Here is a 15,011-nt window from a genome sequence, read left to right as displayed (position 1 = left end):
GGAGCGCTGGGGAGGAAGAGCGGCGGCCGGGGATTGAACGGGGGAATCCCGGGCAACGTTTAACTTTCCCGAGGCCCAGGCGGTGCGACCCTTCCCTGGTCAGCACCAGGGGGTGCCCAAGGCCTCGCTGCATGAAGCCAGGCCCCGTCAAAGCCGAGACTTTAGGGGGTAAAAGAGTCCTCAGCAGGTTGGGGGTGGTTATATAATGAGTGTTTATGGAAGCCTTGGGGGGGGGTGAGGAGGACTGGGGGTGCTCACGCTACCTGGAGGAGGGGGCTCTGGGATGGGCCCGTGCGGAGGCACCAGTCATTGCTCTGCTGTGTCTTTCTCCCTCTCAGGGTCCCCGGGCGCCTGAACTGTGGCTGAGATTGGCTGTGGGGAGACCCCAGAGCTATATGTATATTCTGATACTGGGAGTCTGTGTTCTGGGCCAGGTGTGTGTGTGTGTGTGTGTGTGTGTGTGAGAGAGAGAGAGAGAGAGAGAAAGAGAGAGAGAGCGCTTGCTTGCGTCTGTGCCGGGTGGTGTGATGGGGTCTGACACGCCGTGTGAGTGTCCTAGGGGCTGGAGTGGTCAGGTTGGCTGAGCAGGGAGCCAGCCTGTCCTGTCTCTAACCACTGGGAGGTTCCCCAGCAGGCACTGGTGTGCAGGGTGGAATGCTGTGAAGATAGGGTGAGGGTCCATGGCTTCGCCCTGTGGGAAAGGTCTGGCGGAGGATTTCGGGCTGCAGTCCTCAGGCCCTGCCCACACCACACCGTCGGGCCACCTCTTGGATCAATGTCTTCCCTCGGCTCCGTGGCCTGGCTTTGGACACTCTTGTCCACCCTACAGGACAAACTTTCCGTTCAGGCTCCAGGAAGGTGCTGGGATGGGGACGGAGGGGAGTCTAGAGCCCCCCATCCCCTTCCCACCTCCACCATCCCTTCGGAGCCCGAGGGAGGGGATGCCAGTGGGTGGCAGGGCAGGGCGACCTGAGTGGGGACAGTTCTGGGGCTGCAGTGGGGGGAGGGAGGGAAAGGGAGGATCACATGGGATGGTGGGAATGGGGCTGAACTAGCACCAAACACAAACCACGGCAGGGCCTGGGCACCAGCCGCCTCCAGCTCCCTTCCTGGCGGCGCAGACCTGTCCAGGCTCACCCCCGGGACCGTGATGGCCAGCCTGGAGGAGGGACTCTGCACCCTTCTCCTCAGGCCCCTTTCCCGCTGCTCTGAGAGGGCATCTTCTAGAGAATCTAGACCCACCAGGGGGCCCCAAGCAGCAGTTTCCCTGTCCCTGCTCTCTGACTCTCCTTGACCTTGGATGGGGTGGTAGAGGCTGAGGTTGCTGGGAGAACCCCTCCTCTCCCGCCTCTGCCACTGGCTGCAGACGGCCTGGCCCTCCTGAGCCTACAGCCCAGCTGGAGGCAGTTTCAGCGACCAGTGTGACTGCAGCCTCTCTATGGTTCTGAACCCAGATCCACACCCTGAACCTGTGGGGGCTACCTCCAGCTCCTTGCCTAGTCCCCCTCCAGTGCCATCTCCTCCACCCTCACCCTGAGCCCCAAGTGGGGCTCCCCTGGGCCTCAGCCCTCCTAGGAGAGTCTGTTTCTAGGCACCACTCTGTCCCTCCCCTGCGCTGGAGAAACTGTCTCCTCCCACCCCCCCCCAACAGCTTCCAGCGCTGTCCAAGGTAAGAAACAGGCTCTTAGGGGCTCCTCGATCCCTCTGTCTCTCCCTCGGCTGGCTCGTTCTCTGAGTGCCCACCCTCCACCCCAGGTGCTCAACCACTACATCTGGGAAGAGGGGGTGCTGGGCTGGGTGCAGGCTCCAGGGAGACCACCCCCCCGCCCCCCGGCTGCAGGGTCCTCCTTCTGTCTCCATCACCCCTCCTTTTCCTTTCTCGTCCTCCTTCCCAGCCTCCGCTCCGTCTGACCCCTTCCCTCCCTCCTGTTTTTTTCTGCGGAATGTTTTCTTCCCACACATTCACAGGATGAGCTCTTGCGTTGTGCCCTCCCTTGTGCCCCCAGGAGTCCTGGGCTGGGCTGAGGGAGCTGTGGGTGTGTGATCTGGGGGCGCGTGGCCTGTGGGCTCATGCTCGGGTTCTGTGGTCTGTGGGTCTCTGTGAACGTGTGAGCATGCGGGGTCTGGGGACCTTAAGGTCCAGGGGTCCGTGGATCTGCAGGTCTGTGGGCGTCTGTGTCTGCGAACCTGTGGAGGGTGGTTTCATGGTCTGTGGGTCCATAGGGCTGTGGGCCTGTGGATCCTGATGTTCAGGAAGATGTGGGCTGAGTCTTCCCCCCTCATGGCTGCCAGTGTAAGGGGGAAAACAAATCTGATTTCCCGATTCCTGTGTCTCTCTTGTATTTATTGAGCACCTACTATGTGCCAAGCCCTGTTCTGGTTACTGGTGGGCACTACAGTGAACAGAAGGGAATAGACAAACTCTGCCCTCTTGGAGCTTCTGTGCCCGTGGGCGGGGCCTGGGGCCACCCCTGTGCCAGGTGCCATGCGGGCGTGTGGCCACAGGGCCTGGGTTCCTTTTGTGCTCTCAGAGGGGAGACCTAGGCTGTGCTTGACATGGGGGTGCGGACCATAAAGGCTGTGAAAGCACAAGGAGTTTGGCCGCCCTTGAGCAGGAGCGGATGAGCAGGAAGTGGTTTCCCCGGGGCGGAGGCCCCAGTCTTTTGGGCCTGGCCCTGCCTCACGAACCTTCCGCCTTCACCTCGGAGGCCCTACCTCTGCCAGCATCCCCTCCCCCTGTGCTCTGGCCGGGGCTCTCGCTCATGATGCATTATGAGAAGAGCATCAGGGTTTTCCCTCTCCCCAGTGCTGACCGCGGGCCTTGATGGGCAGTGAGGGCCTCGTGCCACTCTCGGGTGGTCCAGGGACTTAGATCTCCTCCCTGCATCACTCAGCCCCCGTCCTGGCTGGAGAGGCATGAGCAAGTCCATGATTGCAAGCACCACCCAGAGGGCCAAGGCACTTAGCATCACGGAGCGTCCGCTTCTTGTACACTTGGGACAGTACCTCCTACCTTAAAGGGTTTTTGTAAGGCCTACAACTGTCTCTACAGTGCCCAGCACGGGCCTGGTGCAGTGAAACTGCTTTTCTTTCACGAAGGTACTTTCCACATCTCCTTTCTAGCTTGCTATCCTTTTCGTGAGATAGAGAGAGAAACATGTTTGCATTTTACTCAAGAGCAAACAAAGCTTGATGAGACTAGATGATGCAGGGAGGGCGGAGCTGGGACTCGAACCTGGGCCCTGGGACTCCAGACCCAGTGCTCTTTCTGCTAGGACACCCGTCCTCCCCTCAGGGACCATGCTCACCCTGATTTGTAGCTGAAGTCAGACCCGGGGCCCTAATTACTGCAGAGTGAGTAAGAACTGATCAGCAGAGTCACCTGCTGGGAAATGTTCAAACACTCTGGGGGAGACGCAAACAGTCTCACTTGCTGGCACTTGGCATAAGGCTGAGAGCTGACAAACAAACGACGCCTAGTGACAGACACATGGACAGGGAGCCATGTGTTCAGAGCCCCACAGGCACCCAGCGCTTGCTCAAGGGCATCCGAACACCTAGTCTTTCACAGCCTTCCACGATCTGCACCCCCGAAGAACCCCAGGTTCTTCGGTCTGAGCCCTGGGTGGTGGGCTGCAACTTCCTGTCTTTTAACTGGTGACCTGGGTCTGGGCCTCCCAGATCCAAATCCCAGCTCTTTCGCCAAGTACTTCTTGACCTTGGGAAAATGCCTTAACCTCTCTGCGCCTCAGTCTCCTCATCTATAAAGTGGAGAGAGTAAAATCGCTTCTTCACTGGGTTGTAACGAGGTGCCCGGCACATAGTCAGTGCTGGACAAAGAATGGTGTCTACAGCTCTTGTTGGCCATCATAGGAGGGGCTGCCAACCCAACTCATTGAACACTGAAAAGCTGGGAGGGCTCGCTGTTGATTGTGGTGACAGGACCAAAGTGGCTGCAGTAGGTGGGCAGGCTCAGCTGGCCAGCCCAGAGCACGTTTTGTGTCAGGTCACGCATGTAGGGGCCAAACTGCAGGCATTCGTCTGTACTCTAGAGGAGCCTTGTCTTTGCTACAGTTCCTCCGAAGAAGATCTGAGGAGACCAGTGGACCACATGCCCCACAGGTGCGGCAGTCTGATTGGGTTGCCAGCCAGGCTGTGGGGCTCCCAGGCTGCATCAAGAGTGGGCCTCCCTGCAGAACCAGGCAGGTGATCTGTCCGCTCTGCTCTGGGTGACTTGGTGCAGACCTGGTCCAGCCTTTGTGGCGGAAAATAGGCAAAGGAGAATGTGGCTGGGGAGGGGGTCCCAAGGAGCAGAAGATCTGGAAATTGTCGCCTAAGGACTGGATGAGGAAGCTGGTGACAAGAGGCCTGTGCAGATGAGGCTGGGGGCGGGCGGGCTGTCGTCAAGCATCTGCAGCGCTGTCATGTGGAAGAGGGAGCAGACAGTGGATTCCAGGGGCTCTGGGACGGCGGCTGGAAGATTCCGGGAGGCAGGTTCCTGCAGCCTCACAAGGACTTTTCTATAGGCAGCCTCTGCACTGGCGTGTGTGTGAGTGAGGGAGGTGTGTGCATCTGTGTGAGTAGGTGTTGTGTGTGTGTGTGTGTGTGTGTGTGTGTGTATCTGTGTGTGAGTGTATATCTGATTGTGTATGTCTGTGAGTGTGATAGTGTGTGAGATGTGTGTTTATGAAAGAGAGCATACGTGTGTCTGTGTGATAGTGTGCATCTGTGTATTGTGTGTGTGACTGTGTGCTGAACATCAGGCCACTTTGGGGTCCATTTTTTCAGAGATTCCCTGTGTGAAGGTCAGGAGCTCCTAAGAGTCTGACACCAGACGCTGTGTTCTGGGGCTCCTGCGCTCCAGGATTCTGGAATTCCATGGCTGATGGCGCCCACACGCAGGCAACCACCATGGGCTCCCTGGGGCTGGTGTGTGGCCAGGGCTTCCTGTGTGTGACCCCAGTTCATCCTCACAGCAGCCCTGCTCCAGAGCAGGTGTCACCCTCAGTGTATAGACAGGGCCACCGAGGACCCCTGCCTGGCCGAGTCGTGTGCCAGGTGGATTGGTGTCAGCTGGGACTCCAGCACAGGTCTCGGCTTCCGGCGCCCAGGCTCTGAAACACCACACTATAGAGTCTAAGCTTATTGTAGTTAATATCTTGGGCTTCTGAGGTTCTGAGTGATTCTAAGATATTATGATTTGAGTGTCCTGGATTCTCGTGTTCTCAGAATGAATTTGTTGCTTGTTTTCCTAGCTGTGATATTAGCTGATGTGTGGTTGTTGACAAAGGAATAAGCAAATTGCCTGCCTGTGTGTGCCTGTGAACACACACACACACACACACGCACACGCACACGCACACGCACACACACACACCCCGTCTGGGGTGACCAGGCCAGGCCTCAGATCTTTCTCCACCAAGACCCCAAGCTGTGCAGGCTCAGGCCTCCCTACACCTCATTCCAAGGCCTTTGCAGTACCAGCTGGAAGATTCCAGGAGGTTCCCCACAGATGCTGGGACACTTGGAGGGTCTCTCTGCCCACACTGGGGGTCTTCGCTGGACCAGCAGCTATAACTCCACTGCCTGGTGTCTCAGCCTCGAGGAAAGGCCTGGTTTCAGGGCACCTGTCCCTGTCCCACAGTGGTGCCTGCAATGGGTCAGTGCTTGGGCTTAGGAGTGGCCTGAGCTGGGAACCAGTCTCTGCCCTGTACCACATGGGTGACTTTGGGCACTGCTGGACTTCCCTGGGCCCCAGTCTCCTTCCCTGTAAGTAGGAATCACCATGGCCCGTACATCATGGGGCTGTGTGGGAATCGAAATAGACAATGCATAGAAAGCCCTTTGCCCATTGCCTGGCACGGTCAGACATAGAGCCTCCATGATGCTGTGATGATGGTGGTGATGGTAATGGAGGTGATGGTGGATGGTGGTGGTGATAGTGGTGATGGAGGTGATGGAGATGATGGTGATGGTGGTGATGGTGGTGATAGTGGTGATGGAGATGATGGTAATGGAGATGATGGTGATGGTGGTGATGGTGGTGATAGTGGTGATGGAGATGATGGTAATGGAGATGATGGTGATGGTGGTGATGGAGGTGGTGATGATGATAGGGGTGATGGTGGTGATAATAGTGATGATGGAGGTAATGGTGATTGAGGTAAAGGTGATGGTGGTGATTGTGATGGTGGTAATGATGGTGGTGATAGAGGTGATGGTGATGGTGGTGATAGAGGTGATGGGGATGAAGGTGATGGTGGTGATAGAGGTGATGGTGATGGAGGTGATGGTGATTGAGGTGATGGTGATGGTGGTGATTGTGATGGTGGTAATGATGGTGGTGATAGAGGTGATGGTGATGAAGGTGATGGTGGTAGTGGTGGTGATAGAGGTGATGGTGATGGAGGTGATGGTGATGGTGGTGATGGTGTCGATGGAGCTGATGATGATGGTGTTGATGGAGGTGATGGTGATGGTGTTGATGGAGGTGATGGTGATGGTGTTGATGGAGGTGGTGGTGATGGTGTCGATGGAGGTGATGGTGATGGCGTCAATGGAGGTTATGTTGATGGAGATGATGGTAATAGTGATGGTGTTGGTGATCGTGGTGGTGATGATGGTGGTAGAGATAGTAGTGATGTGGAGAGAGGGTGGGTGTGGCAGCCCCTGGGGATGGCTTAGCTGGCTCCATGCACGCTTGGACATCCACCTCCATGGGTCCTAGAGAGCCTGCCCATCCACATCATGTATTCACAAGGGCCTGTGAGGCAGGCAAGAAGGGAGCTGAGCTTTACAGGGAGGACAGCTGAGACTCCAGAGGCTGATGGAGTCCTCTATCACCACCATCATTACCACCAGCCTGGGTGTATGTCCCAGGCACGGGGGGGTGCTGCTCTGCCCCAGCCCCTGCTGATGGAGGCCAGCCCAGTTACCACCCACTGCCTGGTGGGCGCTCCCCGGGAGTGTCCAGAGGAAGGACGCTGGCGTGTGGAGGCAGCTGTGACTCTGGGGCCAGATGGACCTTAGTTTGAATCTACCAGCGCTGCCACTTAGCGCAAGTCCTCTCGACTCAGCGAGGCTCCATCTGCCCACAGGATGGTGCCCAGGTGGGCCCGGCTGCCAATCCCCAAGGGCTTCCAGCCAGAGGCACGTGGGCAGCTGGTGACAGGCGCTGGGCTATAGGCACAGGTGAAGGGAATTGGGAATAGGGAGCAAGTCTGGGTGGTCACTGGGGAACAGGTGAGAGGGTAGAGGAGGGGTGGTCACTGGGGAACAGGTGAGAGGGTGGAGGAGGGTGGTCACTGGGGAACAGGTGAGAGGGTGGAGGAGGGTGGTCACTGGGGAACAGGGGAGAGGGTGAAGGAGGGTGGTCAGTGGGGAAGAGGTCAGAAGATGGAGGAGGGGTGGTCACTGGGGAACAGGTGAGAGGGTGGAGGAGGCGTGGTCACTAGGGAACAGGTCAGAGGGTGGAGGAGGGGTGGTCACTGGGGAACAGGTGAGAGGGTGGAGGAGGGTGGTCACTGGGGTGTGTGCTGCGGGTGGCCTTGGCATTCTGATCAGAAGTAGCCCCACAGTGAGGGGGGCGGAGAGGTGAGAAGACAAAGGACATCAACCCACTGTGACAGCTTTAAACAGGGAGTGAGGAGAGGGCATGATCACATGTGACCCCAGAGGCCAGGGCAGCTCTGTCCACCTGTGTGGGTGCAGGAAGGGTTTTGGCGGAAGTGGGTGGGGTGGCCTTGGGCCAATACAAGGCCTGGCTCTTCTGGCCTCTACAATTTATCTCAAATTCACTCCCTTCTCACCTCCACCAGCATCCCAGCCTCGGCCAGCCCATTTCTCCAGCCTCAGGTGGCCCTCCCTGCCCCACCCCTGCCCCTCCACCCACCTCCCTCCCACCCTCGGAGGGATGGCTTAAAGGCCCAGACCAGAGCACACCCCTCCTTACATAAACCCCTTCCACGGATCCCGTTGCACTCGGACTGAAACGCAAGCTGCTTCTATGGCCTCACAACGGGCCCTGCCACTCTCCACTCCCACCCCGCTCCCTGCCCCAGGCTCAGCCAGCCTGGCCTCATCTCTGTTCCTTAAACACACCGAGGTTACTCCAGCTCCCCAGACTTTGCATATGCGATTCCTTCTACCCGGAGCGTCTTTCCACAGATCCCCCCATGATGATGCCTTATGGTTCTTGTTTTTTATTAAATATGTTTTTATTGATTTCGGAGAGAGGAAGGGGAGGGAGAGAGAGATAGAAACATCAATGATGAGGGAGAATCATTGATCGGCTGCCTCCTGCACGCCCCCTACTGGGGATCGAGCCTGCAACCAGGGATGTGCTCTGATGAGGAATCATGGGTTGATACTCAACCACTGAGCCACACCGGCTGGGCTTCTGATTCCTGTTTTTATCTTAAATGTCTCTTTCTTTAGAGAGGACAAGGTGGTTTCTCCCCACTTCCACCTTTCTCTCTTGTTTATTTATTTCCCAGCACTTCTTATTACTTTAGTCAACAAATATTTATTGAGCACCTAGTACGTTCCAGGCACTGTTCCAGGCACTGGGGGGGACACAGCAGTGAACTAAACAGACCAGAGTCCCTGCTGCCTTACAGCCTTCTTTCAGGTGAGGAGACAGACACTAAATCATAAAGATGGAAATACATAAATGAGACGGTGTGCTTGGTAGTGATAAGAGCGATGGAAACCCGGGGAGAGAGATTAATTGACTCGTGTCTTTCCCTTGCTGGAGTGCTGGCATTGTGGATGAGGGCTGGTGCCAAGTCTGGCTCATTCACCAGCGTAGCTTGCACAGCCTCTGCACATAGTAGGTGCTCAGGAAATATTGTTGGACAAATGAATGAATCTCCAGGGCCTGGGCGAACAGGGCACGGGAGAGGAAGGAGCAAGTGCTCCAGGGAGAGGCCCGGAGGAGGCCGCCAGCGCTCCGGGACCGGAGGAGGTGCGTTTGGCTGGAGAGAGGGACCTGTGGACTCTGAGGCTGGCACAGTGTGGGCAGACCTGGAGCCACCCCAGGGAGGAAGTGTTCAGCCCAGGGGTTGGCACGTGGCGGCCGAGGTGCCTGGGAGCTTATGTAAGGCCTGTGGTTGTTTTTCTGGAACCAAGAGCAAAGCCTTAAGCTTGAGAGGAAACGGTGCCTCCCTGACCAACCGGGCGAAGTGACAGGCGGTGCCAACTCCCGCCTGTTGTCCCCGGGAGCCAGGGAAATGTCCAAATGCATCAGCTCTGGGCAGCTCAGCGGACGGCTCAGCAGCCACGGGTGGCAGCCGGGTGGGCGCGAGGCATTTGGGCCTCATTTCCAACTCCCACTGCCCAGCCTGGCACTGGCAGGGTTCTGGGGTTCAGGAGAACCCCGTGGATAAAGACTCAGGGATTGGTAGCCTCTTGGAGGCGATGGTGAGGGGCATTGTCCAGCGGTAGGAGGGGGGCAAGCGAGGCATGGTCAGTCATCGCTGCGTCTGGAGGGCTGGTGCTGGGAATCTGGCCTCTAAACACGCCCCAGTGTGTGGACTTGGCATGGTGCGCCCTTCTCGGGGCCTCAGTTTCTCTGTCTGCTAAATGGGCACAATATCCCTGCTGGGGTTGTTGTGAGCCTCGGACAAGACCAGGATGTGCAAGCACCCGGAGGTGGAGTCAGGACCGGCTGTACGATTTGCAGGGCCCAGATCAAAAGTTATTAAGTTTCAGGTTGGTGACAGCAGAGCATTAAAGCAAGCGTAGGCCCTCTGAGCGTGGGGCCCTGGGCACCGCACAGGTCGGACACCCTGGAAGCTGGCCCCGAGGGAGTCCTGTCTCTGCTGTCACCTGGTTGTGTTATCTGTTCTGTCCCTTCTCTGGGCCTCAGTTTCTCCATCTGTAAACCAGAGGTTGGTGCATAAGGTCTCTGGGTTCTCAGCTCTGTGAGGCCGTGGTGGTGGGACCCTGGGCTCCAATGCAGGGCTCAGCTCAGCTGTCCCCGGGGGAGCCTGCCCTGAGTTCCTCTCTGCTTGCCCAGGCCCCCCGGTTTCTGGCCCCACAGCACCCCAACTTCTCCTTTGTAACACGTGTCATCCTGGCAATAATGTCTGTCTTTACAGTAACTTTCCCTTTTTTCTTGCGGATTTTCCTTACCTTTGATGATGCAATGAATACACAACTCTAGTCTCATAAAAAAAAATACACAACTAATATCACAACTGCAATCTAAGTTTTTTAAAAATTATTATTTTTAAACCTCACCTGAGGATATTTTTCCATTGATTTTTAGAGGGAGTGGAAGAGAGAAGGAATGACAGAGAGTCATACTGATGTGAGAGAAACACATCGATTGGTTGCCTCCTGCAGGAGCCCAGGCTGGGCCGGGGAGGAGCCTGCAACTGAGGTACATGCCCTCGACCGGAATGGAATCCAGGACCCTTCGGTCCACAGGCCGACGCTCTATCCACTGAGCCACACCAGCTATGGCACAATCTAAGGTTTTGCTCCCCCCACTCTTCATCTCCTCAAACTGAGGTTGACCGGACTTGCCCTGGACCACCCAGCCTGGAAGTGGATTCCCACTCGGAGGCATCTGGGCCCGCAGTTCGTTCCTCCCTCATGGCCAGGGGTTAGGAAAGAACTGAGGGCCCAGGGGGCGAGGTTGGGGGCCTGCAGCCTGAGGCTGGGCAGTCAGCCGCCTTTTGGGGAGGCTGGTTGGGGAGCGTGTCCCAGTCACTTCTTGTTCTCCCCCAGGCTCCCTGCTTGGCGCTGACATGGCTGAGAGCTGCTCGCCGCCCTCTTCTGCTGTGGCCCTGGCCCCTGAGCCGGGAGTCACAGAGCAGCCGGGGCCCCGGAGCCCCCCGCCCTCCCCTCCAGGCCTGGAGGAGCCCCAGGATGGAGCCAACGCAGACGTCCCTCACCCGGACCTGGCGCCTGTTGCCTTCTTCTGTCTGCGACAGACCACCAGCCCCCGGAACTGGTGTATCAAGATGGTGTGTAACCCATATCCTTCGAGCGGCCTGGGCTTGTCGGGGCCCTGCCTGGGCCCCCCTGTTCCCTGATGAGCCCGCTGGCCATGCCTGCCCTGGTTGGGAGGCCTGAGGGCACTAGGCCTGGTTGGTGGGGAGAGAGCTCAGTGGTGGGTCTGGGGAGGCGTCGGGCATGGAGGTCGGACTGATGAGGACCTGCTGATGGGGACATTCTAGAAGTTGCTGACTGCCAGTGGCCGGCTGGCCCGGGAAGCCCTCAGGGGTGAACCCCAGCTCTGCACTGGAACTGAGGACGGAGTTAAGTCAGACCCTGGCCCATGGCCTAGCAGCTCCCAGTGACTGAACCATCTGATGGATGGTGACCACTGGTGTGATGAGAGCTGAAACGGGGACCCATGGGCATGGGCCCCAGGCATCTGTTTGGGGCCCGAGGCAGCGGCAAGCAGCCCCTCACGAATCTGCCTGCCTTCACTGTTGCCTCTCGTCTGCTCATGTCACCCCCCTGCTTCAGACCCGAAACCATTTCCCGCTGCCCTCAGCCAAGTCCTGACCCAGCCCACCGGACCCTGTGTGCCCCTCACCAGCCTCTCCACGCTGCGTCCTCTGTGCTCTTCTAGGGTTCAGAGCCCTCTCACATGCTCTTCCCTTTGTCTGAAACGACCTTCCCTTCTCTCTTCACCTGGGCAAGTCCTTTGTTGCATCCTTCAAATCACAGCTGGTGTCACCGCCTCAGGGCAGCCCTCTGGGATTTCCCCTCAGCCACTCTCTTGGTTGTCACTACCTGCACCTAACCTTGGCCTCCTCCGGGGGTGCCACCATGTAACCAGGACACAGACTGAGCTTGTCATGTTCACTGCTGGACCCCAGCGCCCAGCACAAGGCACAGCCACGGTGCTCCTTCGGTGTTCGCTGGGCAGACATCGGCAGTGTCTGAGCTGAGCCTCCAGTAATGCGTGGTGTTAGGTGAGAGGGCAGTGGGGACAGGGGTACCGCAGGAGCGAAGGCCTGGGGAGGAGAGGGACTGAGGGCAGTTGGTGTGGCTGGGATGGGTGAGTGAGGGGCAGAGAGGGGAGGTGAGGCTGGCGGGGCAGTGGGAGATGCAGGCTCCCTGCGCTGAGTGAGGAGCTGGCCTGCGTCCTGAGGGCCGTGGAGACCCGGCGAAGTTTAAAGCAGGGAGGCGATGTGGTGAGACCTGCTTTAGAAGGACCACTGAGCCGTGATATGAGGATGGATAGCAGAGGTGAGCCTGCGGCTGGGGGCTGCTGAGGAGGAGGCTTTGGGACCCAGGCTTGGTGGCCTTATGGTTTTTGGGGTCCACCAAGCAGGACAGAGTCCTTACTGGTGCTTGAGGCCTCACAGCATGGGGCCTGAGCCCCGTCCTAGATGCCTGGGGTGCCTGGGTGCAGGCGGGGGTGATGAGGCTAACCCCAGAAAGGCTGGGGGAGGCACATGCTGAGCCCACGTCTGCTGGCCTCCCTGCTGAGTTGGGAGTTGAGGTGATGATGGGCCCTGGAACCCCCCCGCTGGGAACCCTGAGGGTCTCTGCTGGAGTGGGTGGGGTGCAGAGCTGTGGGCCCCTCTTTAGGAAGACACCCCAGCACAGGGACCTGCTCAGAGCACCTTCGGGCTCCCCCGGGCCCACAGCCAGAGGCTGCCGAGGCTGGCGCGAGGGATGGAGGTCTCGGCTTGAAGTGGCCACCTAACCGCTGAGCCATCTTCTGGACCAGAGAGCTGATGACTCAGATTCCAGACTCTGCGACTGAGTCTAAGGCTCACACTTAAAGTTCAGTGACACCAACATTCTAGGCTTCTGTGAGCCCCAAACTGTGAAGTTCAGTTTCAAATACGTGTCCGGCGGCCACGGTGCTTGTTTGGGAGCTGGAGGACCCGTGTTTCTGGGCCCTGTGAACGCGATGCTGAGATTTCACAGCCCGAGTGGGTCCGTGGGAGAGAGGCCAAGGGGGGTGTCTACCAGCAGATGTTGGTGTCCACAGGGGCTCCTGCAGCAGAGACTCGACTGTGGGGTGCTCAGGCTGGGTTTTAGGGGGCTTGGGGGTGTGTGTGTGTGAGTGTCTTTGATCAGATGCTGAGGGCTCTGGGACTCCTCCCTGCGAGGGAGCTCAGGGAGGGGCAGTGCTGACCGGTGCCCCTCAGTGGGCACTGTTGGCATTTGGGCTGTGCTCCTGCTCTGTGGTCCTGGCTGCCTGTCCCTGACAGGACGTGTGGTGATAATAGTAGGCAGTGCTCGTCCATCACTGTGACAACCAGGAATGACCCTTCCCCTCCCCAGAGTCTGCAGGAGTCTGCTCCCCATCGAGGGCCCCGAGGAACTCGGGTGGGAGGCGCAGGGTCAGCCCAGCAGGCCCGGGGCAGCGTGGGAGGTCGGCCCCAGACAGGCTGTCCTCCGCACGCGGTCCCTGGTGCTGAGGGGCCCTGGCTCGGAGCCAGCGGCCCTTGAAGGCTCGGTGCTCCCTGACTCAGCTCCTCAGCCAGCCAGGCCAGACCTGAGTCACCACCTGACTCACCGGAGAACCCTGGGCTGGCGCGGGGAGCCGGCCGCTCACCCGCATGGCAGCAGTGCTGTCTGCCTGCCGGCCTGGCGCAGGCGTCCGCAGCTGGGGCTGCCGCTGGGGGGTCTCTGGGTCTGAGATGTCGGAGGCTTGGTTGCCCTGTTGGACTCCTGGGGGAGTGGCTTGGTGTGTGGACCCGAGTCAGGCAGACCCAGGGGCTGGTTCTGCCTCTGCTTTGCTGTGTGGCCATGGGCCAGTTTCTTCTTTTGTTTTTGTTTTGTTAATCTTCACCCGAGGATATTTCCCCCCATTGATGTTTAGAGAGAGTGAAGGGGGGGGGGAGGTGCGAGGGGGAGAGACAGAGAGAGAGAAACATCAATGTGAGAGAGACACACCGGTTGGTTGCCTCCCACACGCACCCCAACCGGGGCTAGGGATTCAGCCTGCCCCTGAGGCCCATGCCCTTGACCGGAATCGAACCCGTGACCCTTCAGTCCAAGGGCCGACACTCTAACCGCTGAGAAAAACTGACGAGGGCGGGCCAGTTTCTTAACCTCTCTGAGTCCCGGTTTCCCCAGTTGACAAAAAGGGTGGCCATCCCCACGTCCCGGGATGGCAACGAAGACCAGAGCAGCTGCAGAGGGAACATGTGAGGGCGGAGCGGGCAGACTAGACAAAGCGGCGCAGGACGGCCGTCATCCTCATTTTCTGTGCCCAAAAGGTGAGCGGGGCCCTTGTGTGTCTGAGCAAACCCTCTGCTCGTGGTGGATTCAGTAAGACATTGGGCATCAAGTCTTTAGATAGAACACAGTGCTTTCAGAGGACATTGTTTCCAGGGAAAATCAGATTCGGAATCCGTTATTTAGGTAAATTTGTGCCGGTTATGCGGCTGGCAGCCATGCCCTCACCCGTGCAGACATGGCTAATCCATCACGGCATCCTCCAGCGGGCGCCCCCGGCCGCAGAACTAATCAGTTGGAAACCTATTTTCCACCCAGATCAGATGTTGAGAGCCTTTCTCAGTGTAACCGGGGGCCGGGGGAGAAAGGCCAGTGGTGCATGTGCTGGCTCTGGTTTCCCGACCCCGAGCCTGAATTTCTTCATATCTGTAACGGGAGGGTTAGACGGTTAGATGGTTCCAGCACAGAGGAGGAGCACAGGCATGGCAACCAGGAGAGCTGGCACGTACTGCGCTGCATTCTTTGCCTGCATCATCCCCTTCAACCCTTATCACCACCCAGAGGTGCCCCCTTTTACACACGCGGAAAGTGAGGCTCAGAGCGGTGCAGTCACTTTTTCCAGGGTTGCACAGCCAGGGAGTGGTAGAGCTGGGATGAAGGCCTCCATTGCTCTGCACCCCCAGCCTCAGCTTTTATCCAGGCCCGGGAGAGCCTGGGGCAGGACGGGTTCTCCACACCCCACGGGGCAGGGAGGTTTGCTTCCCAGTTCCAGGCCGGTCTCCGTGGGTTCTAGCATCTACATTCTGCAGCCATCGCGCTGTGGCCTGCTGGGGGCCGCGCCCGCGAGGAGT

General features: G+C 58.4%; 1 protein-coding gene across 1 annotated transcript in view; it reads left to right on the top strand.

Annotated features, from left to right (window-relative positions):
- LOC106726960 (voltage-dependent T-type calcium channel subunit alpha-1I-like) overlaps positions 1 to 15,011 on the top strand; it is a 71,964-nt gene that overhangs the window by 638 nt on the left and 56,315 nt on the right. Inside the window, exons 2-3 of the mRNA XM_014543829.1 lie at positions 10,735 to 10,973; positions 11,187 to 11,267. Of these exons, the coding sequence (XP_014399315.1) occupies positions 10,735 to 10,973; positions 11,187 to 11,267 (320 nt within the window). The remainder of the gene's footprint in view (positions 1 to 10,734; positions 10,974 to 11,186; positions 11,268 to 15,011) is intronic.

The sequence above is a fragment of the Myotis brandtii genome, unplaced genomic scaffold, assembly GCF_000412655.1.
Source record: "Myotis brandtii unplaced genomic scaffold, ASM41265v1 scaffold339, whole genome shotgun sequence".
NCBI lineage: Eukaryota > Metazoa > Chordata > Mammalia > Chiroptera > Vespertilionidae > Myotis > Myotis brandtii.
Note: the sequence above shows the minus strand (reverse complement) of the source record. Positions and strands in the feature narration are given on the sequence as shown.